This window comes from Equus asinus, chromosome 12 (genome assembly GCF_041296235.1).
Source record: "Equus asinus isolate D_3611 breed Donkey chromosome 12, EquAss-T2T_v2, whole genome shotgun sequence".
NCBI lineage: Eukaryota > Metazoa > Chordata > Mammalia > Perissodactyla > Equidae > Equus > Equus asinus.
Genome location: NC_091801.1, coordinates 84508094 through 84527229, shown reverse-complemented (window position 1 = coordinate 84527229; position 19136 = coordinate 84508094). Strand labels below are relative to the sequence as shown.

The 19136-nt window shown below is 57.5% G+C and overlaps 1 protein-coding gene and 1 long non-coding RNA gene across 3 annotated transcripts; both read right to left on the bottom strand.

The window, feature by feature from the left end:
* Positions 1-3154: 3154 nt before the first annotated feature.
* LY6L (lymphocyte antigen 6 family member L) lies at positions 3155-8472 on the bottom strand. 2 transcript variants are annotated; one of them, XM_044781205.2, is made up of 4 exons: positions 8341-8472; positions 6496-6586; positions 6213-6329; positions 3155-3871 (listed from the first exon to the last, which is right to left on the bottom strand). In XM_044781205.2, exons 1-4 carry the CDS (start codon positions 8350-8352, stop codon positions 3645-3647), a joined length of 447 nt encoding a protein of 148 aa, XP_044637140.1. In that variant the 5' UTR covers positions 8353-8472; the 3' UTR covers positions 3155-3644. The 2 variants fall into 2 exon arrangements, with proteins under 2 accessions (XP_044637140.1, XP_070337052.1); XM_070480951.1 differs by lacking the exon at positions 8341-8472 and adding an exon at positions 7394-7486.
* Positions 8473-14458: 5986 nt separating this feature from the next.
* LOC139039953 (uncharacterized) lies at positions 14459-17628 on the bottom strand. Its single transcript, XR_011493414.1, has 3 exons — positions 17468-17628; positions 16060-17352; positions 14459-15564 (listed from the first exon to the last, which is right to left on the bottom strand). It is a non-coding gene; the product is annotated as an uncharacterized lncRNA (long non-coding RNA).
* Positions 17629-19136: the final 1508 nt, after the last annotated feature.

Here is a 19136-nt window from a genome sequence, read left to right as displayed (position 1 = left end):
AAACAATATTTTCAGTGTAATTTTGGTTCTTTTGGTTTGATCTGCTTTCTCCAGGTTCCAGATTTAAACACAAAGCTTGCTAATTCTCAATCCCTCTTCTCTTCTAACGTGAGGTTTTAGTCTATCCGTTTTCCTCACAGTGCCACTTTTATTTTAAAATAGAAGTTTGTACTAATTTTCCACTACTGTTCAGTTCAAGGAGTTTAAAAAATTCTCAGAATTTCTTCTTCAATAGATGAACAATCAAAATGTAACAATTTAATTTCCAAATATTTGGGATTTTAAAGTTTATCTTCTTTGTTATAAACATTTAATTTCAATTGATACGGTCAGGGAACATGGCCCCTGGGATAATTTACTGCTAAATGATATGAATGATAAAAATCTGGACATTTAGAACAAAATGAGAGCACTGGACTGCCCTGTTCAAGGTCCAGCAGAACGGGCTGGGGTGGCCGGTGCGCTCAGAGGGCGGGGCAGGGGGAGGAACAGAAACCATGGAGACACTGGGCCATCTGACTCTCCTGCGGAGAGCTAACCGTTAACTGTGGCGGTAACGGGGACCTGTCTGATTCGCCATCTGTACCAGGGACTCGGCAGTCTGGAGAACGGAGTGTTGGGTGTGTTTTCAAGGACAGGGGCAGTGGAGCCCTACAGGGGATGCCCCCACGGCCAGCTGTTCCTTGCTACATCATCACAACCCCACGTGCTGCCGTCTGGCTGCTCTCCAAGTGCCCCCGAGAGCCTCATCCTCACGTGGGGGTCTGCGTAGGGACCCCCAGCTCTGTCAGGGGATGGGGACCTGAGACAGGAAGAGGGCAGGAGTTTTTCCCCAGGTTTAGCCCTGCACACAGAACCAACAGAGGTCAAGAAAGGCAGAAATTATGGATGCTGAGTCACCAGATCCATTTTGTAGTTGAAGAGTTAAGGCAGCAAGACACAGGAGAATTGGAAACACACTGTCATGGGGAGGTGAGGCAGAAGAAGGGCAAGGCTGGGCGTGACCCAGAATGGATGCGGAGCTGACAGATGCGACCATCTCTGTGAACTTAGACCCTCGCTGGGGGCGGGGCTTGTGGCCGGATCTGAGGTTCCTAGCAGTGAATGTAAAAAAGAGCCCAACCCCAAAGAATCACCCCAAACTCCTGGAACCAATGAATGTGTGTAGCAATGCCCGCTGCAGGATCACACCCAGCGTTCACTGCCGCCCCGTGGCTTCCATGTGTTGCTCATGGGGAAGGAGGAGGGCCGAAGTGTCCAGGAGGGGTTGGGACAGTGATCTGGCATTGTGTTAGGTCAGAGGGACTTGAGGAAGCTGAGTGGTTGGGTGAGAAACAGAGGGCCCCACTAGGGGTGGGCTCCATCTTCCTCATTGTCCTTGATCGTCCTTTCTTTTTTTTTGAGGAAGATTAGACCTGAGCTAACATCTGCTGCCAATCCTCCTCTTTTTTGCTGAGGAAGACTGGCCCTGAGCTAACATCTGTGCCCATCTTCCTCTGTTTTATGTGGGATGCCGGCCACAGCATGGCTTGACAAGTGGTGCATAGGTCTGCACCCAGGAACCGAACCGGTGAACCCTGGGCTGCCAAATCGGAACATGAGAACTTAACCACTGTGCCACCAGCCTGGCCCCATTGATGGTCCCTTCTGTGGTCACTCAGCACCACATGCTCAGCCCTCATTAAGCTTTTATTCATTGCTCAAGAATGCCTATCTCATTAGCGTCTGGACCATTTGGTTATCACTCATCTCCATCCTCCCCTCGCTTCTTCTTCATTTACTCACTTATCCGTTTATTCAGCAGTTCCTGATTTCCAGCTGACAGGCTGTCCTGAAGAGCCTGCAATCCTGGTGTCCTGTCCAGAGGGAGGACCAGGATTCCCAGCTCCAAAAGGGTCCTTTTCATGGAGAGGGAAGCAGAGAGCAGCTGCTGCAGCGGGCCATGGGGAGACAGGGTGTGATGGCCCTGACGCAGCACGGGTACCACCCAGACCACACACACATCCTTCCTGGGAAGGCGCAGCTCCTAGGCAAGACTCCTGATTCCCGTGCAAACACCACGTGGTCATCTCGCCTCAGCAGAGCCTTGCCGGCTGGCCGAAGCTCAGGGAATCAGAGCTTCCTGATGCCCCAGTGTGCCAGGGACCCTGTCTGGGGAGATGGGAGCAGTAGATGGGGACAGGCCTGCCCGGCCAGCCCAGGGGCCTGGATGGGGTTTAAATTCAGCGTGAAAATTTCCAACCGCAGTGAAGGGGAGAGAGGTCCCACTCCAGGATGGGAATTCTGGGACTCTCACGGGTGAGCTCCTGGTGACTCCAGGGGTCTCCTTGGCACAGAGGGGTGCCAAGGTCCAGTGTCGTCCTTAACCCACAAAAGCCCTGGAGCAACAAGGCCTCCTGCAGTCCATGGGGAAATGATGAGGAGATGGAGACCGGGGACGGGAGTAAGATGAGGGGACACTACGCAGCCCCCAGGTGGGCAGGCCTGAGGAGCCAGGAGTGGGGAACAGATGTGGACCCGGCACTGGCCCACGTTCTGGGGGATGTGCTGCCTGACGATGCTGCCCCCACCCACAGACTTCCCTCCTTGTCCCCAAGGCCCAGGGTCCCACTCTTGGCCCCCATCCTCCAGGAAGTCCCCCTGGATGGCCTGTGGGTGCCCCAGTTCAGCCTGGACAGCCATGAGCTGGTTGTCAGTTCCGCCGGTCCCAACCTGTACCCCTCACCTGGGTGACCTCCCTCAGGCCAGGCACAGGGCTGTCCTGGGTGCCTCCAGCCCTTCCCTGCCCATTGGGCCTCACCTCCTCCAACTGAGCTGCCAAACAAACACCAGTCCCCTCGGCCTCACTGCCAAGTTGTCCCCTTCCAGCATCTCCCACATGCCACTGGCCTAGACAGGCAGCTCCGAACTCTGTCATGTGCCCCGACCCTGACCTGCCAGTCCCTCTCTCCCACCTCCACACAGTGGCCAGCTGGCCCTGCTGAGGACCCGGACTTGAGACTGTGACTCCTGCTTACCCTGTGCTGGTCCCAGGACGCAGGGGCCATCCCTGATGGACATGATGGACAGTTTTGTCCAGAGTCTACTGAGAGCTGGGCTGGAGGGACACAGTCTGGGCACGGTGAGTGGAGGTCGAGGAAGGAACAGGCAGGAGGTGGAGCAAAGAGTTTATTGTCTCTGGAAGGAGTGAGGGTCATGGTCTCACACCAGTGGACACCTGCAGCGTGACTCTGCCTGGGCCCCACGGATGGAGGTGGCTGAGACAGTGGAGGGGGCTGCCCAAGGTCACAGAGCAAGTTGGAGCCAGAGCGAGGGCAGGAGCCACCCTCTGCATGCCTGGACTCTTCCTGCCCCTCACAGGGCATTGAACAGTCCATTCAGGGCAAGGGACCTGACACAGTTTGCTGTCACCCCAAACTGGGAAACACCTGTCTCTTGCCAGGGCAGCTGAGGCTCAGCTTGGGCTGTGTGAGCAAAGCGCCCTTGCCAAGGATGAGAGAGGTGGCCAGGTCCTAGGTGGAGGCAAAGGCACCTTTCGCACCCCCTCAGAGAGGGAATGTCCACCCCAGTGTCTCCACGGATGGAGCCAGGACAGAGGCGGGAGGTGGGAGGATGGGGGGGCCTGCAGGCTTGGGAGAAGGTGCTCACAGCAGGGCCCAGAGGAGGCTGAGGCCCACCTGGAGCAGAAACCCCATCTGCAGAGCCCAGGGCCTCCCCTGGGAGGCGAGCGCCCTGTTGCAGAGGTTTCTGGAACAGCACTTCCTGGTGATGCTGTTGACCACCCCAGGATTCAGGACCCACTTAAACATCATGTTGGTGTTGGGGCACCTGGGAGCACAGTGCTTGCTGAGGAAGAACCCCTTCACTGAATCTGCGGAAGAAAGAAGACGGGAGGTGCCCCTGAGGCTCCGGGAGGGAGGACTCTGCTGTTACAAGGACAGGTGGGGGTGGGGGGGGGTGGGGGGGGCAGGGGGGGCCGGGTGCTCTTGAGGTGGGCAGCGAATGCCAGAACTAAACCTCAGAATCATGGAACTGTTGGCCCCTCAAGGGCTACAGATACCACCCCTGACCCTTTCACAGGGCTGGCGCTGCAGAGCAGTGGGAGCATGGCTGCCCAAGGTCACCTTCGAGGTCACAACAAAGACAGGGTCTAGGACTGCTGGCCCTGGTGGGGGCTCTTCCCTGAAGCCACCCATGGTCTGGACCACCCTGGCCAGCCCAGGGGCCTGTGAGTCTCTGAGAGACAGGGTGAAGCAGGGCAGAGGGGACAGGGGCTGGGAGCCACAGAGAACCTGTGGGACACTCAGCCCGGGCTTGGCCGTCTCCCCACCGTTCACCCGAGGACGTGGCAGAGACCTTCGGAGGAACCCCTGGAGGAATGCAAAACTCAGAACAACCCGAACTGTAGGAGAAAATCCGCTGGTGGGTGGCATCCACCTCTTCTGTTGTATGACGTTGTGTTGCGTGCGTTGTGCAGCACTGTAATTTGTTGCGTTGATTACGTGACGACGTATTCTACGATAATCGTATTCTATGATGTTATGTCCTCTCAAAGGCTACGAAGAATGCTGCTCAGTGGCACATGGCTTAGAAGAGCCTGAAGGTGGGAAAGAGCGTGGCTCTTCCTCCAGGAAGCCTCCAGGGCCCAACCTTTAGCAGCTGCCGCCTGTCTGCAGTAGTCAGGGTGGGGATCTCAGGCAAGGTCAGGGCACAAGGGGAGGGACCCCCTGAAGAGAGCCCTCATCACTGCCCACTCCCTGCATGGAGGACCGCCATCACACTCCCTCCAGCTACCGCCTGGAAGGCCCGGAAACTAGAAACACGATGCTCGGGTGGAGCCAAAGGTAAAGGCAACGGCGCTGAAAGAACAACAGGACGGGGAGCCTCAGATCGCGTTCAAGCAAAGGCTGACTTGCCCTCCTCATGCGCAAAGTTCTCTATGGCGGCGAGGAGGAGGGGGAGGCCTCCCAAGGGGCACCATGGGAAAGGGTCACCATGGAGATGAGGGTCAGACTGTGGAGGAGGGGCTGGGCCTCCCTCCGTGTACAACGCCACCTTGAAATGTCTTTTTTTTGGCCACTCACTCTTCGTCTATTTTGTATGTGGGATGCAGCCACAGCATGGCTTGACAGCGGTGTGTGGGTCAGTGAACGGGTTCCAGGCAGGAACTCCAGGCCACTGAAGTAGAGCGTGCAAACTTAACCACTGCGCCACCGGGCCGGTCCTCTTGAAATGTCTTTTTAACCCACCGGAAAGGTAATGGGGAAAGGAACCGATGGGCCACAATGCTGGGGGGAGCTGGGCCTGGTGAGTGGAGCAGTCCTGCACGGGGCACCGTGGCAGACGACAGTGCCGCAGCAGGGGCCACAGCCTCAAGGGCGCCTGCGTTTCTCACTGGCTCGTCCGCTTTACAGGTTTACCTCCAGGAAGCCCAGTCATGCAACATATATTTTCTTGCATCATTTCTGGAAAATCAGGACCTGAGGTTCATTATAGGGAGCAGATCAAATGAATGATGCTCCAGCCAGGCCCCTAGGACGTGCAGCCACAGAGAGGAGGCAGCTCTGCTGGCGCTGGCAGGTCCCGGGGACCTGGAACCACCTGGCTAGAATCAGCAAACTGTGATTGTGCCTTCTCGGGAGAACAGATGGGTCTCTCCAGCTCCGGCTCTCTCTAGACATCTGTATCATTTCACAGCATCGCTGGAGGTTTGCTGGGTGACATTTCAGTGTGGCTGGGGAGTGTGTTCAGGTTTTACTTTATGATCTCCTCTAAGGCTTGTTTTTAAGTGAAGTCTTATCTCTTCAGCCCCACAGTCAGCCACGTGGACGTGGGGCCAGGTGGGCAGCCATGGGACACCAGGTGGCCCAGGTGCAGCCTGCCTGGCTGACCCTCCTCTCCACGGCCACCCCTCTGGCCGTCCTGCCCTCCCTGTAAGTTCAGTGACACCAGAGCTGCTGCCCTGCTGGCTACCCCTAGGGGAGTGACACTTAAGAACCAGAACCTCAACAGGAGGAGAAGGAGCAGCCCAAATTCAGAGTCCGCGGCCATTCTGCCTGGGGTCCAGTGGGAGGAGAGAGCACGAGGTGCTGTCAGAGCGATGGGTCTCAGGGCGCCCCGGCCCCGGCCCGACCCTGCGAAGAGCCCAAGGGTCCAGGCCGGGTCCCAGAGGCTGCGGCACCAGCCCCTTCCCTGGGCGCCCAGGGACTCACCAAGGTTGACGAACACCTCGTTGGAGACGCAGACCCGGTCTGTGGAGTTGCACACGGTGGGCTCGCACGACGCCGGGCTGGAGACTTTGAAGCACTGGTAACAGCTCAGCTTCAGACCTGTGGGGAAGCCACGGGCCTGGGTGGAGCGGGCTGCGCACCTGACCCGGGCGCGAGGCGCGCCCCCAAAGGCGCGTGTAGGAAACACCGCGCAAAGAGCCCCAGCGCCCCGCTGGAGCTCCCTGCAGCCCACTAGAGGCGCGGTCTCGCCCAGCTTGCCCCTTACCTGGCTTTGCTGAACCTCCACCAAACTCCGCAGACACCAGCAAAGCCCAGAGGCCTAGAACCAGCCCCTCCATGATGCCAGACGGCTCAGCCTGAGGGGGTGGGGTGGAACAGAGAAGGAGGCTTCACCCCAGCACATCCCGGACTCCCTGAGCCACAGCTCCCCTCCCCTCGGTGGTCCCGCCTCCCTGGACCCTCCTCATTCCATGCCCTTCAGATCCTGGTTCTCTCGGGACCCTCCTCCCAGCCCCTCCCCTCCGCCAAGCTGCAGGGAGCTGGGCCCTTTGAGGAGAGACAGCCCAGGACAGGAGGGTGTAGGGGCCTCCCAGCCCCTCCTCAGCAGCTCCTGCTCTGGGCAGGGTCCCCTGGGCTCCCTGAGGACGGCAACCTCAGCCTCTAGCCACCTCCTACTGGAGCAGAAGCGGGGCAGGGACTGCATCTCCCCTGCCCGTCCACCCCCTGGGCAGCCTCAGCCCAGGTCAGCTCTGATGGCCCTTCTAGCCCTGTGACAGACCGTGTGCTGCAGGGCTCCCCCCCACCGTTGGCACCGCGGGGACTTGGGATCAGGTTGCGTCCCTGCCTCAGGGGCACTCGGATGGCTGAAACAGAGACGTTCCTTCCCTGAGGGGTAGCAGGAAGTGGTCTGATGCTGGAGGTGGAGGAGAGGGCCGGAGGGCTTCAAGGGGGAGGAGGGATCATTGGAGCTGGAGAGCAGGTGATGTGTGGACAATGAGGTGAAGCAAAGGCAGCCCAGTGGGTGAACGTCCTGAGCCAGGCGGCAGCAGGAACCCAGGAAAGTACCGCTCAAGGGCCAAGTGGGGGGAGGAGGAGGAGGGGGGAGACGAAGGGGGAGGAGGAGGAAGGAGGAGGAGGAGGAACAGGGGAGCAGGTCACCGCACCGACTGTTGAATCTTTTCATTCTTTCTCCAGGGCTTGGAGTGCCTTTGAAACCAGCAAGCAGTTAGCCATTGATGATTAAGTAGCTAGGAACTAAAGGTTTTTTTCCTTTTTGCAATTACTGAGTTTTTGCAATTACAGCTTTTAGCTGTTTGACCCGCCCATTGTTAACTGGCCGCTTAGGCAATACGCTGACTCCCACTAGGCTCCTGTGGATGACAGCACCCTGGAGCCTGGGTCACCGTGGTAATGGGCGTGTGAGCTGTTCTTCAGCAATTAGAACCCCTTTGTCCACTTCAGGCCGGTTGAGACCACCAACCCCATCAACTGGGCCCGCGCAGATGTCCAACAGGCGACATTTTGACATCAAGAGACTAAAAACTCCACCTCAGGTTCTGCTAATGCTGCTATTTTGTGAGTGTGGGTCCTATGAAGAGGCGTGGAGTCTGACTATGCTTGCACAGATCGACAATTCCCTCACCTCTCCTCACCTCCAATCACCTCTCTCCACATTTCAGACCACCTTGCCCCCATCCCATAAATGTCCCTGAGTCCCCATTTTCGAGGAAGCGAATCTGAGACTCATGCTCTCGCTTCCTCACATGGCTGCCTTGTGAGTAAACTCTCTCTCTGCTGCAATCTCCTCCTCTGGGTGTTTGGCTTTGCAGCTGGGTGGCAGGCAAAAACGAACCTGGCGCGGTAACAACTTTCCCACTCCCCTGTGTGAGGAGGTGTGGGAGGCCGAGGAGGAGGGGGGAGAGCCTGAGCATCAGTGGGCACCTCTACCCAGGCGGCCTCTTGGCCCTGAGGGACTGCGGGCGTGCTCGTCCCACCGGCCACGGCTCTGTCCACCGCGGGGCACCGGGCTGTGCTGCCTCCAGGACCTGGGAAGGTCTGGGCCCCTGCAGAGCGGCTGGAGCCTGAGAGCCTGGGCTGCACAGGGCCTCACCCTTGTCTGCATGCTGCTCTTCTCCTCAGCTCCGCCCGGGGTCGCATGCAGCTCCTCTCGTCCACTCCACCCAGAACCACACGTGGCTCCTTTCCTTCTGCCCGGGGCTGCCGCCCACTGCAAGGTTGGGTTCCGTTTTGGAGACTGACGTCCTCAGCTCCTGCCAGGCTGCCTCCAACGGGGCGTCTTTCTCCCGTGGCTGAGTCCCTTGGGACCGTTGACTGTCCCTGTGATGGGCCCACGGGGTCTACCAGGGGGTTTAGATGTGCTTGGGCCCCATGGAGTTTCATTTCCCGAATCTCCCCCACCTCGTAGGGCTGCAGGCAGAGTGTGGGGGCCCTTCCCCTCACAGCGCAGACCCGGACCCCTCCCCACCCAGCTCCTCCGCTCAGTCCCCTCCTTTCTTCTTGTTTTCAGAGCCCACTGGCTGACACGTTCTCACTGGGCCCTGGTGCCCAGGAACCTGTCCTCAGGGGAACCAGCCTTAAAGAGGAGAATCCAGCAACACTTGTTCCAGCCCAGTGAGGCTCACTCGGGGGAGGCTGGGGCTGTCACAATGGGTACAGGGCCCGCTGCAGCGGGCGAGAACTAGGGCTGGACCCTGAATACAGCAGGGACAGTGGGGCTGACAGCCAAGGAGCAGTGGGGGCGGGTGCTGGAAAGTACCGAGAGGAAACCTGGGGGCGGTTCCGGATAAACCGATTTGACAGGATTCTTGCTGAAGGCAGCAGGATGGTCAGACCTCACCTGGGGGGTGGGGGACGAGGAACCGGATCAGATATCCAGGGCTGGGGTTCTCTCTAAAACTGGATTTACAAGGAAGGGCACAGCTGGGCCCCGGAGGAGGTTCCGGAGATGACTAGAGGTTGGTCAGGCACAGATCTTTGTCACCAGACAGCACGCAGCTGACGACGCAGCATGGAGTCCGGGCCCTGAGGGCTGGGGCAGTGGTCCAGGGTGGGGCCTCGCCCCTCTGGGGGTGCCGTCACCCCCTCATGACCTCACCTGGGACCAGTCAGTTCTAAGGGCCCGATCTGCGCCCAGGTGTGGGCAGGAAACGCTGCCCTGTCCCCTGACCCTCCCCGTCCCCTGTCCTCCACAGCTGTCCCCAAAGGTGCCCTCAGCTGGGCGTCAGGCGTTCGCATAGCCTTCCGCACCGTATCCCGTCAGTCCAGTCTTCACCCGGTTCCTTCTTTCTCTGGTCCTTCCTGACTTTGTTTGCTCAGTCACAGCCTTGGAGCACCTGCGATGAGCAGGCAGGGGCGGCTGGATCTGGGCAGGCAGGTGCTGCCACCCGGCCCTGCCCTCAGGGCCCCAGCCAGAGGCGGGTGATTGGGAAGTCAGAAGGGGTGGCTAGTGGTTGGGAAAGGCCGTCCCTGACCCCGCCGTGACTGCTGCCCGCCACCTCCACCAGTGGCCACCAGTCCACCTGGTGATCCAACCAGCAGGACTGTCCCTGCTCCCTGTCTTGCCTGGGGTACGTTCTAGGGATCCGCCTAGCCAGGCACAGCCTCCATGGGGTTGGTGGGCCCGGGGGGTATGGGACTGAAGAGGTTCATTCACTGCATCATGTGTTTCCTCAGCTGTCCATTCATGCTGTCATCACATTGAACATGAAGCTGGGGCTGTGAAACCCACAAAGCCGACAATCGGAAGGATGGTGGTGCTGGATGCAGGTGTGAGAAAGGGGCCTGGGCAGGGGTGGGGGTAGTTGGCAGGCATGGCTGTCCCAGGAGGAGCGGGGCCGGTTCATCTGGAGCAGGGCTGATCGCACGCTGTCCTGGCCACACAGGGGGGACGCGCTCAGGTCACACCGCTGTCAGCACCCCCACACAAGAAGTGGCCATCCTCCCAGGTGACCACTCTTTCTCTGGCACTGGGCCAGGGACGTCAGCGGGCACACTGGGCAGCGATTGCTCGACTTCCAGCTGCCCTCCCGGCCTCGTTTCTGATCTCCCTTGTGAAGGAGCTTCTGGGAAGCTGGTTCCTGGAGGCGATGGGAGTGGCTGGGGACGTGAGGAGGCAGAAGGCTCAGAGGCAGGCAGGAAGGGCAGGGCGCTACGGGGAGGGGAGGAGGTCCACCTGGGCCTCCTTAGACCCGGCACACGGGTGCCTGAGCTTCCACGGTCCCTGGCACCAGGACGGGGCCCCACCACCCCGCCTCTGCCCCAGCCCGGCGATGGGTGGGTCCCTCGGGTCCCGGCAACTGCCACTGTCATGGTCCCCAAGCCGAGGGTGCTCATGGTGTTGGTGTGTGGCCTTCGCCCCGAGGCCGGACAGGAACTGCGGGAGTTCAGGCCTTCTCGGGCATGGGAGGAGGGCAAGCCCACCTGGCTCATGGCTGTGAGCCGCCACTGGCCAGCCTCAGGTGGCACAGACAATGAGTCCCTTGAGGGACGGGGCATTTGGTAAAACTCAGCTCTGCTCCCGGTGAGCATTCTCTTACCCACACGGCTGCGCCCCAAAGAGGACGCTCTGCAGCCCCCACTTGTCAGCTGAACACTGAGAGGAAAGAGCCCTCACTCCGAGCGGGCAGGGCCCGGCCTGTGGTTCTTGCTCCCCGAGAGGCCAGCCCATGGGTGTCAGCCCCGTCCCTGCCTGGGCCTGCACATGACTGCCCCCTTTATCCCGAGACAGGAACAGCAGGGAAAGACAGCGGCCTGCCAGACCCTGCTGAGGCCAGACACCGCTGGGGAAAGGTCCCTGCAGGTGGATCCCCTGGGCTTCTGGCTCTGCCAAGGCGTCCACTGGGTCCTGGTGGCATTGACACTTGCTCCAGGTGTGACCCTGTGCATCCTGCTGACCCGGCCACACCGTCCAGGCCCCGCACAACCATCTTCGGTTCCTGTTTGGGTCCCGAGCTCATTGCATTGGACGACAGCACTGGGTTCACAGCCCAAGCTGTGCATCAGTGGGCCCATCCTGGACGTGCAGGGGACTCTCCAGGCCCCATTTCATCCTCAGGCCACAGGGTGCTGGAGCGAGCCAGTGGACAATTAAAGGACAGGCCCAGGCAGCCGACGAGGGGGACAAGAGGACCCCCACCAGACCGCATATCTCGGGCAGCCATCTGAGTCTCATGCGGCTGCACGGCGAAGGGCACTTCTCACTGACCGCACCATCCACCCTGCCATTGGCCGGCACCCTTCCTTCCAGGCACTGACGCCGCGGCCTCCGTGGGAGACCCTGCGAGGGCCTTCTGGCCCCTCTGCCCGTTTCTTAAGACTCAAACAGATGGGAAACTAAGACGGCTATTAAGCGGCTATGTGAACCCATTTGAGAATAGTTTAGAAATTCAGGATTTGGTGCTGATCAATTCTGGAACAGGACGGATTCACAAAGAAATGTGTTTCTGTTAAATGCTCCGTCCTTGGGTGACGGAAGTTCGAGAGGAAGAGAGCAAGCAGTTCTCTTAGTAACGTGGAGTTTGACGACTGAAGGGGACACACTGATGACAGCACTAGGCCTGGCGCTGGGGGAGGCCCGAAGGGGACACTCACGGGCTGTATCCAGACTTGCTCCTGGAAGCTCCTCCTCCTCCTAAACAAACAGACCAAACCCACGCAGGACGAAACACTCCGGTGCTGCCTTTCCGAGCAGCAGCACTGAGTGGCTGGTGAGCCTGGGTCAAGTGGGGCCGACAGGGGGGCCTGGTGGGAGGCCCCAGGGCAGGGGCCCATGAAGAAGGCCTCACTGGGAGCCCTGTGACCCTGCCGGTCCATTTCATGTCCTGACATCACAGACTCTGTGTGTCTAGGGGACCCCACGAGCCCCGTGGGACTGTGTTTTTTCCGTGTGCCCTGGCCGTCAGGACTCTGCCCAGCCCTGGTGCCATGGGCTCAGCCTTGAGTCACTGGCCAGAGCTGGTCACCTGAGCTGCTTCCTGGCACAGGTGAGGACGACGCAGGCGGAGTTCTCCGAGGTAGACCCGGTGCGCTTGGCGGCATCTCTCCCTGCCGTGGTCCTGATGAGATGCACAGTTGGGGTCCGCCCGCCAGGCTGGCCCCATTGGCATGCTGGGAGTGACCTTGATCCTGGACTTGGTCCACTGATGCCTCTGACTGCTTGCCTGGTCACTGTCCCAGACCCTCAAAGTCCCAGCCATTCGGCTCTGTGATGGACAGCCTGTGTCTCACTCACGTCCCAAGAAACCGAGGAGTGGAGTCGGGTCGTCCGGCTGCAGGCGGAACCCCTGTGTGTGCTTTCAGCTACAAAGGCTCTCCCAGCAGGCGGGCCTTGGGGCCAAGTGTCCCCACAGCTGGCGTGGGGCTTGGTGGAGCACTGCAGCCTCTCAGGGGAGTCAAGGATGCAGGCCCCCAGCCACTATGCCCCGACACACACCTGCAGGCCCAGCCCAGGTGCCAGTGGCCTCCCCTCAGCCTCTCCCCAACCCCTGGGTCCTAAAACTGCAGGAGCCCTTGCTCAGGGTTCCCTCATGGGGAGATGATCCCCGACGCCCACGTCAGTCAGACATGCTTTTCCACACTGTTCCATGCAGGGAAACGGAACAGGGGGAGGTGGCGCTTCCCTCCACTTCTAGCCTGTGGCTCACACTGTCACAGGAAGTGCTGAAGACCCACCCTTCCCTCCATTTCTGCTCTGGCTCTTGGGCTCCTCCGACCCCCGACAGCTCAGCTGTCTCTGCAGCTCAGCTGAGCTCCTGGCAGCCCCCACAGGCCCCGCGCTAGTGGGGGTTATGACAGTCTTTCAGGTCTCGGGACATGAATGACAGCTCACACCCTCATCCCACAGTTCCTGAAGCGTCTGGTGCCCCCTTGCCTCTGTGGACAGTCCCCTGGGCTAAAGCCTGCGCACCTCTGGGGGAAGGGCTGGGGTCCCTACCTGTGTGCTCCTGTTGTGGTGAGTTCCTTTCTTGCGGGGACCCAGCACCCCCAGCCCATGAGTCCCAGGTCTGAAAACTGGCTGAGGTCCTGAACGCGGGTGAGGGGCTGCGACTTTTTCTTGGGGTGACTGCACTCAGCCTCCCATTTACCGTCTAGACCTCCTCTGCTGGGGCAAACCGCAGCACGAATGGGGAGCTGGGAATGGGGAGCCGGGAACAGTGGACAGTGCTCTGGTGGCTGACCATCCGCTTTGCCCTCAGGGTCGACATGTTCTACCGTCCCTCTCGGTGGCTCTCTGTAGGGTAGGTCCCTGGACCGCCACCCTGACGCGGGTGGATGGGATAGTTACCGCCCCGGACTCTGGCTGCAGAGCGCTGCCCTCTGTGAGCCAGTGCCGCCACCGGGAGCTCGCAGACACAGCAGCCGTGGTGGTGGGAGGGAGGCTGAGCGGGGGTCCAGGAGCAGGACGCCCCCACCAAGGCTGCTGCTGCTGCTGCTGAGACCCCCACCTCTTGGCACCGAGATTGGAACCGCCCGCAGAGCGCCGTCCCTGCACGGAGGCCACCAGCCGCCCGTGGGGAGGGTTTGTGCCAGTCCCGCCTTAGGGGACGGTCTTGGTCCTGCTGGGATTGCTGCCTGTGCCAGGTGCGGGTTTGCTTTTTTGCCCCAAGGGCCTCGATCGGCACCTTTCTCTGAGAATCACAGAGCGATGTGCTGCCAGGAATCTCGTGTGACATCACCTCAGACAAAGGGACAAACTCCACACCCACAGACCTGAGTGTCCCAGGGCTGCTGGAAGGAACTCCATGCATTTGCCCTACTCACAACAAAAGAAGCTCATGTGCTCACAGCTCTGGAGCTGGAGCTCAAAAATCAGGGCGCCGGGAGGCCAGGCTCTCTGAGGGCCCGGGGACGCTCCTCCGCGGCTCCTTCCAGCCCCCGGGGGTGCCGTCGCGCCTCGGCGCTCCTCGCTTTGCGGCAGCATCACCCCATTCTGTGCCCCATCTTCATATGGTCTCCCCTCTCTGCATGTCTCTGTGTCCCAACTTCCTTCTTCTTACAAGGACACAGTCATACTGGATTTGGGGCCCACCCAAATCCAGTCCGACCTCATCTTAACCTGATTCCATGTGCACGGCCCTATCCACAAATAATGTCACAGTCACAGGTTCCGGGGGTGGGATTGAGCACGTCCTCTTGATGCGGGGGCTCACTCTTGATGCGGGGTCGGTGAGCCGAGGAGTCGAAAGAAAGATTTCTTAGACTCTCAAGATCTGGCAGTAGTGCTCTTTTATTTATAGAATAGTGTGGAATAGCATGGGGACAGGACCCATGGGCAGTCAGAGCTTCTGCTGCCGCTGCTTCTGCTGCCTCCGCTGGCATGGGGACAGAGCCCATGGGCAGGCAGAGCTGGTGCGTGGGGACAGGACCCAAGGGCAGTCAGAGCTCCTGCTGCTGCCCCAGTTGAGGGTTAGAGCTAAATTTAAGGCATAGGTATGTGAGTTATCTCTTTACAAGACAAAGAATATGTAAAAAAGTTAAATCAAACCGGATTGAGTAAATGGCAGAAGTCACCGCTTGAATTTTATCCTCGGCTAAAGACGAAGGAGGATTTGTGGGGGGGAGGGTCAGTTACATGAGGTTGCCAGACAGTAACCAACTTAAGTTCTTGCCTCTGGCATTGACCAAGAGCCTCTAGAGATAAGACCATCCCCCCCTCTTCCTGGCACAGAGAGGGAGGCATCTTCACAGATAGAGGTTTCCCTTAGAAATGTAAATGTTTCCCAACAAAGGGGCAACAAATTCCACTCCTTGGAGCCTGAATCTCATCTGTAGTTTTAAAACTAACCAGCCTAAAAATCCTCATAAGCCATTTTAAAATTAAGCAGCCTAAAAATCCTCATCACTCTGGGGACATAGTTCACCCCAGAACACGAGGAATGATGTTGGGCACACGGACAAGGAGTCCACTGTTCGCATCGCACCCTCCTGGCTTGGCAGCTGTGGGCCTGCAGAGACCCAGCACGACCCTCAAAGGGAAGCCCAGACACCGGAGTGCGGATGGCCCGGAGCAGGTGTGGCTGGTTCCCGTCAAAGTGGCTGCCTCGTGACACTGTGATCCTAAGACCAGCGTGTGGGCCCAGGAACCAGCGCTCCCCTCACCCCATTTCCAGAGCCCTGTTCTCCATAACGTTACCGTCTGCTGCAACAGAAGGCCTGGCGCAGGATGGGGGGTCCCCGGGGGCCCGGGAAGGGTTCTACTACACGCAAATCTGTGCTGCCCTCTGGATGTTGTGGGGTCCTCCTGCCAGTAGAACAGCCAGCAGAAGAGGCGCTTTGTTGACAGGGCTGATTGACGACCTGGGGTTGCCTCTGAATCCTGGTGAAGAGAGGAAATCCGTAGGAAGATGGGGCGGTAACCGGGCTCTCCTCGGTGCCCCATGCCTGCTGATAGCCTGGCAGGCGGGCGATGCTGGCCGCCACAGGCAGACAAAGGCACCCTGGGGGCAGGCCCAGAGCCCTGATGAAGGGCTGCGTCACTCCTGGCAAAGCATGTGTGGGAGTCACGAGGGCACCCTCCCCTCCGCCTCCAAGACAGACCCACCCTGCTGCCCCTTCAGGGCCCGCTTTCCCCTCCAAGCCAAGGCCAGCCTCTGAGCCAGCAACCCTGAGACAGGAAGGAGCACGAGCGAGCGGGCTTTATGCACGGAGCGGAAAGGTGATGACGTTTGGAAATAAATCAATGTAACTCACCATATTAAAAGACCAAAACGAGGGAAAAAATGTGTGTTCATCTCAATAGACACAGAAAAGCCATTTGACAAATTTCGGCTCAATTCACGATCAAACTAGTACTGGAAAGGAACTCCCTCACCTGGGGAAGGGGCTGTGGGAAACCCAGGGCTGGTGTGGATCTGAAGGCGACAAACTGCAGCTCCCCCCCAGGCGGAGTCGGCGGCTCCACGACGTCCGCTCCTTTCACCAGAGGACTTGGCCAGTCAAATAAGGCAAAGAAAAAAGAACAGGTTTTCAGGGTGGAAAGCAAGATGCAAAACCGTCCTTATTGTGCAGGCCTCGTCATCTACGCGGAGAGTCCAGGGATCTTCACGCAGTTCCTAGGATGCACAGGGGACGAGATTGATAGAAACATTGATTGGATTGCTAGAGTCTAGCAACAAATAACTCAAGACTGAAACTTAAATTTCCATGAGACGTCCCCAAAAGTGCAATCTATTAAAGGAAAAATGGACAAAAAAAAAAACAAGGGAAGAAAAATTGGACTTCATTAAAATGAGAAACTTTGCTCTGTGGAAGCCCGTGTGAAGGGGATGAGAAGACGAGATGCAAACTGGAAGAAAATGTTTGCAAACCACACGCCTGGCAAAGGATTAGTGCCCAGAATGTGGAGGGAACTCTCGGAACCCAACAGTGAAAAACAGACAAATAAACAGTCTCCTTAGAAAATAGGCGAAAGACCTGGTCCTGAGGAGGGTCTGCCGAGCAAGTGCACCTGGGAGCGTGGTCGGTGTCATCGCCAGGGAGATGAGCACCGAACCACAAGGAGCCATCACCACACAGCGAGCAGAGGGGACAACGTGAAGTTAACCATGGCGCAGCGGTTAAGTTCGCATGTTCCAATTCTCAGCGGCCCAGGGTTCGCCAGTTTGGATCCTGGGTGTGGACATGGGACCGCTTGGCAAAAGCCATGCTGTGGCAGGTGTCCCATGTATAAAATAGAGGAAGATTGGCATGGATGTTAGCTCAGGGCCAGTCTTCCTCAGCAAAAAGAGGAGGATTGGCAGCAGTTAGCTCAGGGCTAATCTTCCTCAAAAGAAAGAAAGAAAGAAGTTCTTCCAGTCCTCAGTGAAATGGTCACAAACAGAACGTAAAATCTAGAAAGAAAGTTAGAGAAGCAGAAATGATAACAACTGTGATAAAAACGAAAGAATACCTATGGTCTAAAACAACAACCCCAACATCTTGTGGGTTTATGACATATATGCAGGTAAATGTTGAGACAACAAAGTGCAATGGGGCAGAGGTGGTGAAGCTTTGCCGTGCCGGGTGCCTGAATGGCTCAGGATGGGCAAGAGCACTAACGCGAGGTGGATTATGGCAAGTCAAGGACTCAGACTGTCATCTCCGACCACCACCGTAGGAAATACACCTATAATGGAGAAAAGGAAATATGGAAAATGTTTCATAAATCCAGAAGAGAGTAGAAAGAAAGTGAAAAGACAGTTGGGAAAAGTGAAAGCAAAGAGCAGAGTGGGGGACCTCACCTGCGTGGCTGTGATGTCTGCCCACCAGTATCCAGTGTGCTGGCTGGCCCGGCCCCTGTGGTTCTTATTATGACTGTGAGACACCCTTCAGCAGTAGCCATTGGGAAACCTTGAAGAAATAAAGGTTTATTACCTACAGCACCTGGAAAGTACACAGCCCACCTGGGACCACACAGCGATGTCGTGGGGAGAGAGAGTGAGCAAGCGCGGGTCTGGGGTGCTGCTTTTATTGGGGTCGAGGGTGGGGGCCTAGGGTTTTGTGGGCTCACTCTTTGTTGGTGAATCTAAAACATAAGAGTGGGCATTTAAAGCTCAGGAAGAGAAAACAGAAGAGGCCCCGAAAGTCAGTTGTAGAAACCAACCAGGATCTCTGAAATGAAGATGCCTTGTTGGGGGGTGGGCACGGGCTGGCTGTTTATCTCGTCCAGCGGCTGACAACGTGTTTTCTGAGACAGCTGTCACTGAAGTGGGCGCCTCCGCAATCAGCGCTGATGCCAGGTGCTTGTGTCACTCACAGACATGCCACGTGGCAGGGCTGCACTACATTACCCCAAATATATTAGTTCTCACACGAAAGGTAAATGACCTAACTTTCGAACATAACGGGAAAAATCTTCAGATAAAAATAACAATAAACCGGTTACAACCCTCATTGTGAAATGAGGATACAGAATAGCTGGAAGGAAAAGAATGGAGAGAGATGTGATGCTGAACCTCTTAATCTCAAGTTCGTGGGCCTGACGCCCAGTAAGCCAAACTCTGAGACGTCCATGCTTGGAGACAGAGAAAGGTTTATTCGAATTGCCCAAAACGGGTAGGTGGGAGCCTGGGTTCACTCAAATCTGCCTCCCCGAGAACAGAAAGCAGGGTGTTTATGGAGCTAAGGGGCTTGGCAGGAGGAGCTTCGGGGAAACAGAGGGGCTGCTCCCCATAAGCCCCTGGGCGATCTGACCTGTGGGCTCCAGGGGCTGCTGAGGGCCGGTGAGTGCAACCTCCCAAAGGCATTCTCTTCCTTCTGCAAAACAAGCTCACAACCCTGGAGACCTGAGCCACCCCTCGAGTTAGACAAGGAAACAGCAAATTGCTAATTGAACATCTGCGTACCCCTCAGGCACCCGGCCTCAGACGCACCGTGCTGATGGTAAGCTAAAGAAATCTAGTTTCACCACATTAATGCCAAGGAAAGTACACGCTACAGTGAGAAATATTACTGAGATAAGAGACATTTTTAGAGTGATAAAAAGGGCCAGTCCAACAGAAAGATACGTCAACCCCACACTTGTACACATCTCACAGCAGCTTCGAAACATCTAAGCAAAATTCGCCAGAAGTGAAAGTTGAAGCAAAGCCACAATCACACTTAGCGAGTTAATATAAGTCTTTAAGTGACGGATAGAACAAGCAGACAGGAAGTCAACTAGAATGCATGAATTTGTTAATAAAAATTAACATTGTGGACATGTATAGAACATTCCACCCAACACCTGCAGAATCCACATTCCTCTAAGCATGTGTATAACATTCACCAAATACGTCCTGTGTTCAAGCGTGCAGTTAATCTAGAGAAATAAATAAAATGTATGAAGGTTGGAAAGGAAGAAATGCAAACCAGAACGGCTGATGCTAAAAGGACTGAAAACACCAAGTGCTGTTCCCACACGAAGGGCGC